Source organism: Saccopteryx leptura, chromosome 2, assembly GCF_036850995.1.
Source record: "Saccopteryx leptura isolate mSacLep1 chromosome 2, mSacLep1_pri_phased_curated, whole genome shotgun sequence".
In the NCBI taxonomy this organism is placed as follows: Eukaryota; Metazoa; Chordata; class Mammalia; order Chiroptera; family Emballonuridae; genus Saccopteryx; species Saccopteryx leptura.
This window is the reverse complement of record NC_089504.1, coordinates 319,815,355-319,832,020: the sequence shown is the minus strand read 5'-3', so window position 1 is coordinate 319,832,020 and position 16,666 is coordinate 319,815,355. Positions and strand designations below refer to the sequence as shown.

Sequence of the window (16,666 nt, the reverse complement as noted above, 5' to 3'; positions counted from 1 at the left end):
TTGTGAGAAAAGATGGTATGTTCTGGTCCAAACTTATTTTGTTATGGATGAGGAAGCTCAAGCCCAGAAAAGGTGAGGAGACTGTTCCAAGGTCACACAGCTAATGAGTAACAGACCCAGATTTGTACCCAAGACTCCCATCTCTTTTTGCACCCCCTTCCAACTGCACCACAGGGCCTTAGGTTTGTAGCAGGCAGTTGGGTAACTGCATGTGGCTGAGACTCCAGCCGACTTTGAAAATGAGCTGCATCTGGGGGTGGGGCTGGCTCTCTCTGGCCTATCCTGGGCTGGAGCAAAGCCAGGCACTTGGCAGTTTCCAGGGTTGAGTGACACTGATGCCCAGTTTAATCATTAACCTCCAAGTTCACAGGGCTGGAGCTGAAATGCACAGGATCTGGGTCTTCAGGGAGCTAAAAGACGGCTCTGGAGACAGGCAGGAACCAGAAATAGGGGTTCCCATCCATGAGCAGCTCTACATTCTGGGCTTGCAAACTTGCTGTTCCTCTCAATTTCATTGGGGTTACCCATCGTCATGTTATCTTGATTTCAGGATTCCCTTTCAGTGTTCGTAGTAGAGTGTGCTTCCCTCTGCCACAGCCCTTACCCTGATGATAAGTCATTCCTTATTCACCTACCTCACTAAGCTGTGACCCCCTGGAGGGCAGGACTGTCTTTTACCTCAGCATCCTCAGTCCCTGGCACAGCCTGGCACATAGTAGATGCTCACTAAGTATTTGCTGACTGGTGGAATAAATGAGTCCCTAACTGCCTACAGGTGTTTCAAAGCACATGCTTTTTCTTTTCTTTTCTTTTTAATTAAAAGAAATGGAGCATGGTTTTGCATAAAAAGTTCAACAGAGGTTCACAAACATCTTTTGAAATACTCCGTGGTATCTTCAGATATCATAGAACCTAGATGAAGTGCACTAGTCTAAAAGAGATGGAATGTTCTTGAGGAGCTTAGACTTCTCCCCTTTATCCCTTACTGTTTGGATGACTGCAGAGCCTATTTAAGGTTGCTTTGGCATTCTTGGGAGAGGGGTGCTATTCAAGCATGAGGTGGCATTTTATTGAGGAAACAAAAGTCCCATGGAGGGCAAATTCCATCAACATAATAAAAGCTGCAGCCTGCAGTTGGAAAGACTGTATTAGCAGCAGCATTACCAAGCCCTGAGCATGCAACTTTAGAGGGACTTCTGTATTCCACACAAGAAACTTCCACCGGAAGGTGAGGTGCAGGGATGACACAATTTCTGTTTCTTCCCGGTGAGTCTGATTGTCCTGATGTGTAAGGTAGAGGCAGTCATCTCTTCTTCATGGGCACTTGTCGAGATTCAATGAAATGATGGCATAAATCCCTTGGTGACTAGAAGATGCTCAATCATGGTGTAAATATCTTCTCTCTGGAAAGTAAGAATCCCAAACCTATATAGAACCAGAGATGTGGAAATAAATTCTGCTTGTAGAGGCCACATGACTGGTGCCCAGCGATTCAGCAGTCCAGTCTGGAAGGAAAAGAATCACGCTTCTGACTACAGGTTTTAAAGTGTAAACAATTGTTTGCTATAGTCAGCACTGGGGGATGCTGGGAGAAACTTCCGTTGTAAAAGCAGCGTCTCTCCTGGAAAAGCCAGCTTGCCTGACTGGAGCTCAGCCAAAAAGGCTGAGTCTCACCACAGCAAATTCTCTATCACTCCAACGTCCTGGATACTCTGGGAAAACTGGCCAACATCAGACAGCTTCCTTCTGCACCAGCCTCTGGGTTCTGGTTCATTTGCTGGTTGGTGGCTTATACATACAACCAGCTGGAATTCACCTCTGTCTACCACCTGTAAATTCTCAGAGTTCTGTAAATTCTTTAAAATTCTAGCACTGTGATTGTTATGCCTGGAGATTAAGTTAATTCAGAAAAGACCCCAGGCTTGGATTCCTGCAGCTTCCCACCCAGCCTGTAGTCGCAGCACTAACCCAGAGCAAACCGTCTTTGCAGGGGATTGGAAGACACTGAGCAGCTCTGGTCACCTGATTCCTTTCCCCTTTGCCTTCCCATTTCTCTCCCTTGGCCCAAAGAACTGAGATGAAATGAGGAGTAAATTGCCAAGGGAGCTCCTCTCCTGGGGCAAATTTCCTGTCTTTGCTTATGGGCATGGAGACCCTGAGTGGGGAGGCCACTTGCAGGGCACTCTCCCAGAACCAGCCCCGGGGTGACAGGTGCAGGCAGCATCCACTCTTTCTGGGGGGAGGAGATTTAAAAAGAGAAGGAGGAGGAAGAAAGACTGTAAGACCCCAAGGGTCGTCCCTATTCCTCCACTCAGCCCCAACTCGAAACTGTCAGTCTCCACTAACCCTCAGAGAGAGAGAGAGAGAAGTGGGGGTGGGGAGAGACAGAGGGGGAAATCAAAGAAAATTGCAAAAGTTAATGGCCTGGAACTAGAGGCAGCCTCAGCAACTGCAGTGTGACTTTGATTCCCCTATCATAACCCTGAATTAAAAATTCAGGCAATCATCTGCATGGCTTCATTCTGATTAGAATGAGACAGAGTCTCATTAATGCACCAGCACAGAGGAAAGCCATTAGGGTCTGTGAAATGGAATGTTTCTTTGAGAACAGGTTCCGCTTGATGTAGAACACCCAGCAAAAAGAAATTTCACACATTTTTGAGCTCAGAGTCACAGGACAGCTCCCTTGCTTCAGGGCAGCAGACCCTGCCACAGTTGTCCCCTCTAAGCTGGCTCTGGGTGAAAGCCACCTTTGTTTCCCAGCCTCTCTCTGGCACCTCCGGCTGCTGGAGTTGTGTGGAGGGAGGGTGAGGGATTGAGGGTCTCAGAGGGACTTCCTGGCAGCTAGCTCCCTTCGTTTGGTGCTAAAACACCAACTTGGCCTGGCTGTCCAGTCTCAAAGTTCTTGAGCCATGAGGAATCCACTTGGAGGTCCACTGGCCCCCTTTGCTAGAAGAACTAGAAGCAAGCTTGTTGAGGACAATAAAGGTCTGAGATTCCAGAAAAGATCAAAGTATCTTCATGTCCCCAAGTCTGGGTACTGTGCTGAGCCCTGCGGTGGTGTGGGCTTCCCAAGGTGGTCCAAGCAGGATCCGGTGGAGCTGAGCCAGCCGTAAGGGCTTGTTGTTTAGGAGAGGGTGAAGTGTCGGAGGATACCCTTTATTTGTCCCTTACTCTAAAAGCTCAGAGCTTATAGAAATGTACATCTACTGCCCATCCCTAAGAGGGTGAACATCCCTACAATATCTGGCAGCTGGAAGCCTTCATACATCCTCTTTTTGGAAGTTCTAGGATTCAGCTCTCTCCTTCAAATGACTGTATATTGCTTCCTGGGGAGCCCAGGAACAGTTTTCCAAACGACTACCCTTGCAGCCTTAATAACTTCATCTCTCAGGAGAATTGGGCTCGATCCAGAAGCAACATTTGGATTTTCTTCAAGCCAGTGGGTGAGACTTGAGTTCCCCGTTTTGGACACTTAGACATTCTTCTAACACAGGGATTCTCGGGATACCGAACATGGAGGCTCGGGATATATAATATAAATAACCTTTTTAGGAGAAAAGTCAGTCTTACAAGGTGAGAACTGGGAAATATGAAAAAGATTTCTAAAAGGGGAACTTGTTATAGTCAATAGGATGCCAACCCGGAAAATATTTTCCTTCAGACTGTTTGAGTAAGCCATGTTTTTTTTCCCCAGCATATCTGTTAACTGTTCAGTGTTAAGAGCCAGGGCCAAGTGTCTGTGCAAAGCTGTAAACACGAGACTGTAATCAGGATAATGGTGTCAATGTATAACTGGTATAATTTGTATCAATGACACCCTCTACTGTACATCAGAGAAACTAGGCAACCAACGTAATTCAGGTTTTCAAAATGTTTTCAGACACATCCCACATTAGAAGGGTACATTCCTGGTCAACAGGGAGTTTTTATAAAACATTTTTTCAATACTGCAGACAGTTTTATGGGTGAAGGCTCCTAGAAGTTACCTCACCCTCCAACACACACTAGATGCTTGGTGATTCAACCATGTTTTGTGGGCTCTGAGTGTCGGTCTTTCTAATACTCCGACCTCACTGGGCCAACACTCAACGAAGTCAAATGCAGCTGAGAATTACTTGTGGCTATAGATGATCCCCATGTAAAGGGCTGACCTAAAATCATCTGAAGCCTGAGTGGGTGGGAGTTAGCTCTTTGGGCTCACCAGCTGGTGAGAGAAGTGGCCAGAGGTCAGGAATGTGTGTCTTCCGGAGAGGGAGGCTGTTTCAGCAGCTCCACAGAAGACACTGGTATTGGAAATGATCAAATCTCTTTCTGCCATTGGAAGTGATCAAATCTCAGCCTTTAGTACTTCTGTAGCACCCACTGTATTTCTCAGTATTTTAAACATAGACTCTTTCCAGTCAGATTTTTTCTTTCTTCTCAAGATAACTCAGTTCCTTCCTTTGTAACTCGTCACTAGTTATTCATTTAGCAAATACCTGTACTTCTTGAACAATTATTATGTGCTAGGCATTATTCTAGGAAGAAATACTGCAACACTGACCATAGAACAGTTGAAGGCTCTGCTCTCGTAGAACATACAGTGTAGCTGGGGATACAGGCAATGATAGAAGGGCGCGTGAGAATGAGCGTGTCTGCAGTGACTGCTGTGCATAAACAGAGCTGGGGGAGAGGGGAGTGGGGGCTGCTTCCTACGGTGGTCTCCCTGGAAAGCGCGTGGGAAACCTTGGTGCTCCACTCTGGCAGTCCGCCTTCTTTCCCTCCTTCAAAACTGAGATCACTTCTTTCACAGAATTAACTTTCCCTCCATGGACACTGCCTTTAGCTCATCTGTGCTCAAGCTTCTTCCTCCTTGGAAAGACGTCCAGTTATATCTTTGATTAGAATCTCCTGCAGAATAAGGATCCTGTCTTCCATTTCTCTGCTTCGCTCTCCTAGCAGGGGGTGAGGCGGTGGGGAAGAAATAAGCATTTCTACCATGTGCTACAAACGTGAACACCATTCATCTAATACCCACAGAACTCCTGCAGACTCCGTGTTATTGTCCCCTTTTCATAAACAAGGAAGTGAGGCTTAATTTATCCACAGGCACACAACTGCCAAGTGGTAGAACCGGGATTTCAACCCTGTTTATTAGCATCTCACTCCAGAGCACAGAGTAAGTGCTCATTAGGCGTGTTAGTGAGTAATGAGCACAGGTGAGCGATAAACTCTATTTCTCAGAAGGAAGGCCTGTGGTGGCGCAGTGGATAGAGCCTCAACCTGGTGTGTTGAGGTTGCTGGGTTCAAAGCCCCGGCTTTGCCGGGTTAAGGGACATACAAGAAGCAACTATGAGTTGATGCTTCCTGTTCCTACCCTCCTTCTCTCTCTGTCTCTCTGTCTCTCTCTCAAAGCAATAAATAAAAATTTTAGAACAACAAGAAGAAGTGATTAGACTATTAGACTCCCCTGGTCTGTCTGCGGGCTTATAAACCCTTCCTTTGCTACTACTAACCGGGTGGCCACAGGTGCTTTGCTCCCCCTTCCGGGGGATCTTTAGCCTGCTCTGTAAACGGAGGTGACACAGCTAAGTCCCCAGGTCTCCTCCAGCTCTGATTTTCTCAGGAACATAACCTGCAAGGGGATGGGGAGAGTAGAGGGCAGGAGAAATCAAGTGACTTGACTGCACCAAATCTGCTTTTTCATTAAGAGACAGAGAATAAAACACAACAGTTTGTTCATTCAATTAAAATTCAACATGTACTGAATACCTACCATGTGCCAGACCCTGGCATGTGCTGAGAATACAGAAATAAACTTTTAAAACATTGTCCTTACCCTGCAATATGTGTAAAGGGAAGGACAAATATCACAGAAAATTATGATAATAATAACAATGGCTAACATTTTACAGGACACTCGCTCTTTGCCAGAAATTATTCTGAGCACTTGAAACCTTTGTTTGTTTACTTGACACCTTTTAATTCATTTTAACCTTCCCAACAGTCTATGAGGTGGGGACTATTATTATTCCTACGTGTGTCATTATTCCTATGAATGTATGTCAAAGAGGTATTGTAAATGTTAATAATGCATGAAAAGTGTTTATTCACAGGACCTGAGATGTAGAAATAATGATGGCGATGTTGGAAGTGAGGTGATACTGTACAATTTTAATGGGTCCTTTCATTCCTCTGCTATGTTCGTTATTCCTTGCTTGGCCCTTCAGCCATGTAAGATCAGCCACACACACCCAGTTGAAGGGACGGGTTTTCTATAAAGAGCAGAGAAGGCATTAGTTTTGAAACTCAAAGCCCTTGGTTGTGAATCGGCTCAGGACATAAACAAACCTGGTGAGTCAGAGCCAGTGTCCCTGCCTCCAGGACAGCATGAGACCCTGCTCCGCATTTGAGCTAGATGGCCAGTGAGCCCTGGGTTCAGACCCCCAGAGCAGGGATGGCTGGTGTACACGTCAGATGTGCCTGAAATGGCCCTGCTGAGCTGTTCCCTGAATACTCTCAGCGAGAGAGCAAACCTGCCCTGGGTGTGAGAGCAGTTGGAAATAGGAGAGGTCTTGGTCCTGCCAAGTCTCCCTCTGGCCAGCTCGGTGCACACAGCACAATAAATATCCATCTCCCTAGGAGAAATGTGGAAGTCAAAAGAAAGTTGCTGGGTCTACTCTAAAGGGTCCTCTCAAATGGGATCATTGAGGCTCCAGGAATTCAATCAAAGCCGTATGTCCACGGTCCGGTCCACGGTTCCTGTGACCAGGAACTTCGTCTGTGTGCTGGGGGCTGATTCCATGTGATCCGAGGACACAAATAACAGCAAAAGACACTTGATCCGAGAAAAAGGGGTGCACACAGAGGCTTCAGGTAGGCACTCCATGTGGTTTTTTGTTGTTGTTTTTTTTGGTATTTTTCTGAAGTTGGAAACGGGGAGGCAGTCAGACAGACTCCCGCATGCGGCCAACTGGGATCCACCCGGCATGCCCACCAGGGGGTGATGCTCTGCCCATCTGGGGCATTGCTCTGCTGCAACCAGAGCCATTCTAGCGCCTGAGGCAGAGGCCACAGAGCCATCCTCAGCGCCTGGGCCAACTTTGCTCCAATGGAGCCTTGGCTGCGAGAAGGGAAGAGAGAGACAGAGAGGAAGGAGAGGGGGAGGGGCAGAGAAGCAAATGGGTGCCTCTCCTATGTGCCCTGGCTGGGAATCGAACCTGGGACTTCTGCACACCAGGCCGACACTCTACCACTGAGCCAACCAGCCAGGGCCACTCCATGTGTTTTGAGGAGAACTTCCAAGCCTGTGCTGCCCCTTTGTGTGTGGGCAAACTGCAGGGCTCTGCACAGGCAGGCAGACTGGCAGTGACCAGTGGGTGCAGGAGCAGCCCTGTGCAGCCGGTAGGATCTGTTGGGACTCCAGAGCCTTACAAGTGAGGTGCTTTATGCAAAGGGTTTGCAGGCTTGTTGGGTGGCCCTATTTGAAATCATTTCTTCTCTGCCCTCCCATTTTCTCGTTGTTGAATCAGGCATTTCCAAACCAGTTAGGTATAAAATGAACATTTATTTTGATTTTTTTAAAAAATTTTATTTATTGATTTCAGTGAGAGAGGAAGGGAGAGAGAGAAAGAAAGAAACATTGAGCTGTACCAGTATATACCCTGATTGGGGATCGAACTGGCAACCTCTACACTTCTAGACGATGCTCTAACCAACTGAGCCATTTGACCACAGCATATTTAGGTTTAGAAATGATAAAACATTATTAAAAAAAAAACATTTAAAAGCTAAAAAATACCATAGATATCACAACTTATAGAAAAAAGACAATTAAAAAATTTAACTACCTAAGCATACGTCTTAAAAATACTTTCTTTCCTACATTTTGACTGCCCACTTTTGATCACTCAACATGACAAACATTTTGTAATATTTTCCACAGTCAGAAGAAAAAGACAATTTAGTATTTCCTTAGCATGACTGATTCAAATTTGGTGTTTATTATTAAGAGCTTATCATTCAGCTTTACCAGTTATTATTCACAATGTCAGGCATTTGTTAAAGATTGCTGTCAAATTTGGAAAACCTCTATCGGGTTTCTAATATTCATGAACTCAGGGCTCATGTGTTCTGTGTAATGAATTGATGGCTCCCGTGACCCAGGGCCGTTGGAAGGTCTGCGTAAGGGAGGGCTCAGAGCTTCAGTTTCCCTCTGGGAAGCAGGTGTGTGTAGCAAGGAGCCGGGCATATACTAGGTTCTCAGGAAATGGGAGAAACCTGGAGACAATGCTCACCTTCCTGCTCCCCCACTGCCCCAGGGAAAGCCAGGGATTCCCTCCCCCCACCCCCAACACACTTTGATTTCATCTCCCTCCACCGTCAATAGTCCCTCCAGGGCCCCTTAGAAATCAGGGACAAATACACATTCCTTGCAATGAGTCAGTGCAAAGAACACTAGACTCAGAACGGAAAAACCCGGGGTAGAGTCCTGGCTTTGCCGCTTATCAGCTATGTAACTTTGGCAAACCTTCTAACCTCTCTGTGTCCGTTTCCTAATCCCTGAGATTGGCATAGCTATGCCAGCCTCATGAGTTATAGAAATTAATGGCAGGGTATAAGTAAAAGAGCTTTGTAATTTGTACAGCAATTTTACTAAAGTGTTTTTATTTTGGTGTTTTAAGTTACTGAGGCATCAGTTTGGACACTATCTGATATCTATAAGCATCTTAGCTCCTTTGCTCTCTGTGACCCTAAAGGATTGGAAATTCAAATTGGACTTTAATAATCAAATTTGGGATAAAGAACAGGACAGCCAAATTGTCTACTCTTTCCACAGAAAGGTACTCAGTTCCAGCTATTGTCATAATTTGTGCTAAAAATGGGCATTCAAAGATGTGGTCCTTCAGGCATGTAGGGCAGATAGATGGAACCCCAGACTGACTTCTGGAAGATGGGTTCAGCTCCCAAGCCTGCTAAGTTTATGCCTTGGCCTTTCCTGTGCCTCAGTGTCTCCTTCTGCCAAGGGCCATGGCTAACCGCCAGAGACGTGCGTGGAAAAAGGTAAAGGAAAGCTTATAGCCCTTGGAGAATACTTGGGCAAGTGCCTGACAGCCATCAGAGGGCTGCACTAGCCCCATGGAGGCTGGCTCTTCTCCTTGGGGAATGTTCAGGATGCTTTGAAGTGCCACCAGGACAAGGGAGGCTGCCCCATCCTGGAGTTACAGTCACTTGTAATTTACTCCTCCACGTGGGCTCTGGAGCTCCAGTCTCATAAATATATCACCCACCCAGCCCTACCCTGTGTCAGGGAGGACTGACAGAAGAAGGGGGTAGGAGGGGAGGAACCACTAAATTAAGAAGGTCTCTGGGAGTGACTGGCCTACAGACACGACTGAGTCCCCTGGGTTTCTCTCTTTAAAGGGTAAATATTTCCAACTAAGATCACAGACTCCCTCATCATAAAATCAATGAAACCACAAGGGAAAATGACCTCCCGCCTGACTACACCAGAGATATCTCACATGGAGTCATTTCCCCTCCCGCAGAAGCAACCGTGCGGGGGCTGAGGATGCTCCGGATTTGAAATCCAGGCTCCGCTGTTGAGAATTTGAGGCTGAGCCGAAGGCGGGAGGGTTGGGTGCATGTTTGCCTGTTGTACTTGCTACGTTTTGCGGTGGTTTCTGTGCAGCTCCTCCTGCAACAGGAGACTTTTTCCTGGAGTCACACCTGGGTTCAGGCTCCAGCTCCTCTAGTTACTGGCAGATTGGAAAGGTAGAGTCTCTTCATCCTAGTTTCCTCATCTAAGAAATGGAGGATGATAATGCAAAGTTGGCCTGCCCACCAGGGAGCTGACATGATCATGAGACCTGTCCAGGCAAATGACTTGTAAACCACAAAGCTCTTGATAAATAAGTTTTATTCTTTTTTTTTGTATTTTTTTTTCTGAAGTTGGAAACGGGGAGGCAGTCAGACAGACTCCCGCATGCGCCCGACCGGGATCCACCCAGCATGCCCACCAGGGGGCGATGCTCTGCCCCTCCAGAGCGTCGCTCTGTTGAGACCAGAGCCACTCTAGCGCCTGGGGCAGAGGCCAAGGAGCCATCCCCAGTGCCCGGGCCAACTTTGCTCCAATGGAGCCTTGGCTGCGGGAGGGGAAGAGAGAGACAGAGAGGAAGGAGAGGGGAAGGGGTGGAGAAGCAGATGGGCGCTTCTCCTGTGTGCCCTGGCCGGGAATCAAACCCGGGACTCCTGCACGCCAGGCCGACACTCTACCACTGAGCCAACTGGCCAGGGCCTAATAAGTTTTATTCTTAAGAGATAAAAGCACCAACCAGTCCTGCTAATGTGCCTGTTAGAACTTCTTATGCTTTAAGAGAACCTAATTCAAACAGGCTTAAACCACATGGGGACAGTCAGTATGACTTATGTAATTGAAAAGGGCTGAGGTGGGACTGATTCAGGTGAGAACTATATTCAAACACTGTCACCAAGAGCCAGTTTCTCCCCATCTCCCACAGTGACTATATTTCTCTCATATTTTAACAAGATGCCATCCAGAGTAAGGGAAGTCTGCTTTCCAGTACCTTCTGTTGGAGAGAAGGAGAGAGGAATGAGGAACTTTTTCCAGACTTAGCCAGTGTATCAAATTTTACTAGCTCCCTTTATGCATCCAGGTGATAAGAGATGCTGATGGGTAAAAGAGTCAAGGCCTACCCCCAGATATGGGGGCAGAATCAGGATGCCAACCAGACCACATTTGGAGGAGTTATTTTGTCAGAAGGAAAGTGAGTGGATGCTGAGTTGCAAAAACATCTATCCAGTACAGTTCACACCCTTTAACTGTCCAATACCCACCTCACCTGGATCTCCATAAATGTACCTTCAAAAGTACACACTCTCTTGCCTGACCAGGCAGTGGCACAGTGGATAGAGCATTGGACTGGGACGTGGAGGAACCAGGTTTGAATCCCCAACGTCACCAGATTGAATGCAGGCTCATCTGGTTTGAGCAAGGCTCACCAGCTTGAGCCCAAGGTCGCTGGCTTGAGCAAGAGGTCACTCGGCTTGCTGTGGCCCCCACCCTGTCAAAGCACATATGAGAATACAATCAATGAACGACTAAGAAGCTGCAACGGAGAACTGATGCTTCTCATCTCTCTCCCTTCCTGTCTGTCCCTATCTGTCCCTCTCTCTATCTCTCTCTGTCTCTGTCACACACACAAAAAAAGTACACACTCTCTACATTAATACAGTCAACCTCTTTTCCCAAAAGAGACAAGCCACAGTTTCATCCAGTCTGGTTCTCTGGGTGATGCTTAGCCCTCAGCTATAGTGCTCTAAAGGTCCTATGTGGTCCACTGATGATGATATGGCAATACAAAAGGCCAAGACAATCTTAAAGAACAGAGCAGGAGTGATCACACTACCATGTAACTTGCTTTATTGTAAAGCTACAGTAACTAAGACAGTATGATAGTTTGGCCCAAGAATAGACAAATAAACTAATAGAATAGAAGAGGCTAGAAACAGACCAACATGTATAGGGCACTTAATTTATTAATTTATGATAAAGATTATATTATAGAGCAGTGGGGAACATATCTTTTTTGGTAACAATATTTGTTCTTTTGTGTTCTTTTGTGTATTTCACTTAGCATAATGTCTTCAAGGTTCATCTACGTTGTTGAATGTATCAGAATTTCATTCTTTCCTAAGGCTGAATAATATTCCATTATATATGTATATACCACATTTGTTTATTCATTCCTCTGTTCCAGAATATCTGCATTGTTTCTATCTTTTGGCTACTGTGACAATGCTGCTTTGAACTTTGGTGTGTAAATATCTGTTCAAATTCCTGCTTTCAATTGTTTTGAGTGTATACTCAAAAGAGGAATTGTTGAATCAATGCTGATTCCATGTTTAATTTTCTGAGGAACTGCCATCCATTTCCACAGTGGCTGCACCATTTTACCTTTCCATCAGCACTGCATGAGGCTTTCAAATTCTCTGCAACCTTACCAACATTTATTTTCTGTTTTGTCTTATTTTTGTTTTTGATAATAGCCATCCAAATGGGTGTGATCCATTTTTTTTTTAAGTGAGAGGAGGGGAGATAGAGACACAGACTCCTGTGTGTGTCCTGACCAGAATCCACTGGGCAACCCCCACCTAGAGCCAATGCTTGGATCAACTGAGCTACCCTCAGAGCCTGAGGCCAATGCTCAGACCAAATAAGCTACCTTCAGCACCCAGGGCCAACACTCAAACCAATTAAGCCACTGGCTATAAGAAGAAAAGAGAGAGAAGGGGAAGAAGAAGGGGAAGAGAAATAGAGGGTTGCTTCTCCTGTGTGCCCTGACCGGGGATCAAACCTGAAACATCCGCATGCCAGGCCAACACTCTATACACTTAGCCAATCAGCCATTTTTAAAAATTTAATTTAATTTAATTTTTTTGGTATTTTTCTGAAGTTGGGGAGGCAGTCAGACAGATTCCCACATGCACCTGACCGGGATCCACCTGGCATGCCCACCAGGGGGCGATGCTCTGCCCATTTGGGGCGTTGCTCTGTTGCAACCAGAGCCATTCTAGCGCCTGAGGCAGAGGCCATAGAGCCATCCTCAGCGCCCAGGCCAACTTTGCTCCAATGGAGCTTTGGCTGCCGGGGGGGGGGGGGGGAGAGACAGAGAGGAAGGAGAGGGGCAGGGGTGGAGAAGCAGATGGGTGCTTCTCCTGTGTGCCCTGGCCGGGAATCAAACCCGGGACTCCTGCACGCCAGGCCGATGCTCTACCACTGAGCCAACCAGCCAGGGCCCAATCAGCCATTTTTAAAATTTTACTTTTGTACTGCTATTTTTAAAAATTTACTTTTGTACTGCTAAAGGAGTATCTCACTTTGGCTCATTAGGGTCACTGCTTACTGTTTATAATATGAACTTAACAATTAACATGCTTGTCATGTAATAAGAACTGAACTGAGTTCTCTAACTTACTATGTTATTTAATCCCAACAACAATAGTTTTGGGCACACTTTTATTTATTTATTTATTTATTTTGGATGTTCTATGTTTTATTTTGTGTGTGTGGGTATAAAAGATTTCTTTATTGAATTATTGGGGTAATATTGTTCACAAAACCATACAGGTTTCCAGTGTACAGCTCAACAAGACATCTGCTCACAGCATCACGTGCCCATTGCCCCAGCAAAGTCTCCTTCCACCCCACTTCCTCCTCTCTGCCCCTGCCCCCCTTTCCCTCTGCCTATCACCACACTGTTGTCTGTGCCCATGTGTTAGATGTGTTTTCTTTTGCTTAATCCCTTCACCTTGTTTCACCTACCCCCTAACTCCCTCCCCCTGACAGCTGTCACTCTGTTCCATATATTCATGTTTTGGGCAAGTTATTAATTGAAATACAACATACATACAGGAAAATGAACACATCATAAGTGTACAGATGGATTAATTTTCACAAAGTGAATATACCTGTGTCACCAGCACTTAAAAATCAAAAGCAAAACATAACCAGAGCCCAGCTGGCGCCCTCTCCCAGTTCTACCCAGTCCCCAACTACCCACCCCCAACAGAAAGCAATGACAACCAAATATCTTGGTTTTAAACCCATTGATTAGTTTTGCCTGTTTCTGAATTTTATATACATGGAATCATAGACTATAAAAGCTTTTGTGTATTTCTTCTTTTACTAAGTATGTTTATGAGGTTCTTTTATGTTTTCACATTTTATGACTATATCCATTCTACTGTTGAGGGATATTTTGGTGGTTTCTCATTTTTAGGTTACTACTAATAAATAGTCCCACTCTGAACTTTTTTTTTTTTTTGGTAAATATCTTTCAGTGAATATAAGCACACAAAACTATTAGCTATCTACTCAGGAGTGTAACTGCTAAGTCATAGGATATGCATATTCTTACTTTTAATGGCTACTTCCAGAGGGGTGGATAAATACACATGCCCACTACAGAATATGAGAGTCCCAGCAGCTGCAAACATGCCCATATTTGGTATGCTTTTCTTTTCTTCTTTTTTTCATTTTAGTCATTTTGGTAAATGTCATGGTCTGAATATTTGTGTGTCACTAAAATTCTTATGTTGAAATGTAATCCCCAAAGTGATGGTCTTTAGAGGTAGGGCCTTTCGGAGGTGATTAGGTCATGAGGGCAGAGCCCTTAGGAATGAGCTTAGTGCCCTAATAAAAGAGGCCCCAGAGAGATCTTTCCCACCATGTGAGGTTATAGATAGAAAGCACAGTATATGAATCAGAAAGTGGGTCCTCACCACACACCAAATCTGTGCCTAGACTGTGAGACTCCCCAGCCTCCAGAACTCTGAGAAATAAAGTCTGTTGTTTACAAGCCACTCGTCCTACAGTATTTTGTTATAGCAGCATAAACCAACTGAGACGGTGAACGTGTAGTTGCATTGCATTATGCTTTGATAAATAGTGAAATTGAGCACTATTTTATTCTGTACTGGCCCCTGGATATCTCTTTTTGAATAGAATCTGTTCAAGCATTTTTCCTGTGTCCTATTGGGTTGTTTTCCTTTTTTCTTTTTAAATGTGGAAGTTCTCCAAATGTTCTAAAAATGGGTCCTTTGTGAATCATATGCTGCAAATATTTTTTCTCACTTGTCTTTTCACTTTCTTAATGGTGTCTTTAATGAATAAAAGTCGTAAATTTTAATCAAGTCTGGTTTATTGTTTTATTTTAATGGTTAATACTTTTTGTGTTCTGCTTAAGAATTTGCCATCCTCCAAATGATCATGAAGACATTTTATTTTATTCCAGAATATTCATTAGCTTTATTTTATACATTAAGATCTATAAGGCATCTGAATACATTTTTTTTTTTTGTATTGGGTGAGGTAGTGATTCGAGATTCACTTTTTCCCATAGGGATAGCCAACTAAAAATAAATAAGATTGTGAATTTGGCCCAAACCAATGTCTTTCTGAAACATTCCCACAGAACTTACATAGAATGAACTAATTAATGAACTATTTTAAATTAATGTAATAAACATTTTTTGTACATCTTAGAATTGGCTGCTTTAGCTACGTTGGTAAGGGAACGCCTCTCGGAGGGTGGACAGTGGAGCTCAGAACTGATTAGTGAAGCAGCCATGAACAGAGTTGGGGTAGAAAATTCCAGAAAGAGGAAGCACTTAGATAGATAAAAGCTTGACATAGTCCAGGAACAACAAGAAGGCCAGTGCAGCTAAATACAAAGCTCAGGACAATGTGCTCTGGCCGGACATCATCCCGATACGCAAAGGTTGCAGGTTTGATCCCGATTAGGGCACATATAGAAACAGGTCGATGTTTCTGTCTCTCTTTCTTTCCCTTTCTCTCTCTAAAATCAACCAATCAATAAAATTTTAAAAGACGACGCGGAGCACAAAACAATCCTTTCAAATGTGAGACTGAAGGGAGAAGAACCAGGCTGGTATCTCCACAGACAGAGGAGCAATCTACAAAGTTCTAAGGGAAAAAGTTTTCCAACCCAGAGCTCTCTGTATCAAGAGTGAGGACAGAGTAAAGACAGTTCACACTTACAAGAACTTGGACATCTTAGCTATAAAGCAACTTTACTTAGGATTTTTACATGGCAGTCTAGTCCAACAAGGTAAGGACAGGGAGAGGAGGACAGGAGCCTCTGCAGGAACACAAGGAAGGCACCACTGGGAGGGCAGCCATCTTCGCTGGGAACAACTGGGTCAGACTGGAGCAGGTTTGGAAGGTGTTTTGAGTATTTTTATATCTATATGTGTCCCTTCCAATTCATCTTCCACAATGTCACTCAAGTACAATAAACTTAATCCAGGTTTAGCATCCTTGAATGGCTCCCCACAAGTTTCAGAATAAATTCAACTGTCATTCTGATGTCAAAGACGCTTTGTTAGTGACCCCTGCCCATCTCTCACCACTCTGTATGGCCACTCAGTCCCTCTGTTCCAATTATTCATCTTGTTACAGACTTTTTTTTTTTTTTGGTGACAGAGACAGAGAAAGACAGAGAGAGGGACATATAAGGACAGACAGGAAGGGAGATGAGAAGCATCAATTCTTTGTTGCGGCTCCTTAGTTGTTCATCGATTGTTCTCATACATGCCTTGACCGGGGGCTACAGCAGACTGAGTGACCTCTTGCTCAAGCCAGAGACCTTAGGCTCAAGCTGGTGAGCCTTGCTCTAACCAGATGAGCCCACGCTCAAGCTGGCAACTGCGGGGTTTCGAACCTGGTTCCTCCATGTCCCAGTCTGACGCTCTATCCACTGTACCACTGCCTTGTCAAGCTTACAGACTTCTTACAGCTATTTGACACTTAGGAGCCTGTGTATCTGCTGCTCTCCCACCAAGGAAACCCTTCTTCCCTTCCTTTCTTGGCAGAGTCTTCCTTGTTTCTCAAACTTTGTTATCCTGGGGAAAAATTCCTTGACAATCCTGTGCTCTTCCCCTACCCACCACTGCTTAAGTTCACATGACTTTACCCCATGATTTTTCTATCTTACTCATCTCTAGTCTACTTGTTTTTTGTTTATTTATCTGTTCTCCTCACCAGATTATAATCTCATTGAGATTAGGAACTGCATTTTAATCAAGCTTCTATAATGTCTTCTCTGTAGTCAGACTGCTTAGGCTAAAAATCTCAGTCATG

General features: G+C 44.9%; 1 protein-coding gene across 2 annotated transcripts in view; it reads left to right on the top strand.

The window, feature by feature from the left end:
* Positions 1 to 1,226: 1,226 nt before the first annotated feature.
* The window catches only part of DDX52 (DExD-box helicase 52), a 94,747-nt gene continuing 79,307 nt past the window's right edge, over positions 1,227 to 16,666 (top strand). For both annotated transcript variants that reach the window (XR_010748848.1, XM_066363037.1), the window contains exon 1: positions 1,227 to 1,266. Coding sequence is in view for 1 of the 2 variants with exons in the window: in XM_066363037.1 (XP_066219134.1) it covers positions 1,242 to 1,266 (25 nt within the window). In the remaining variant the exon portion in view is untranslated. The remainder of the gene's footprint in view (positions 1,267 to 16,666) is intronic.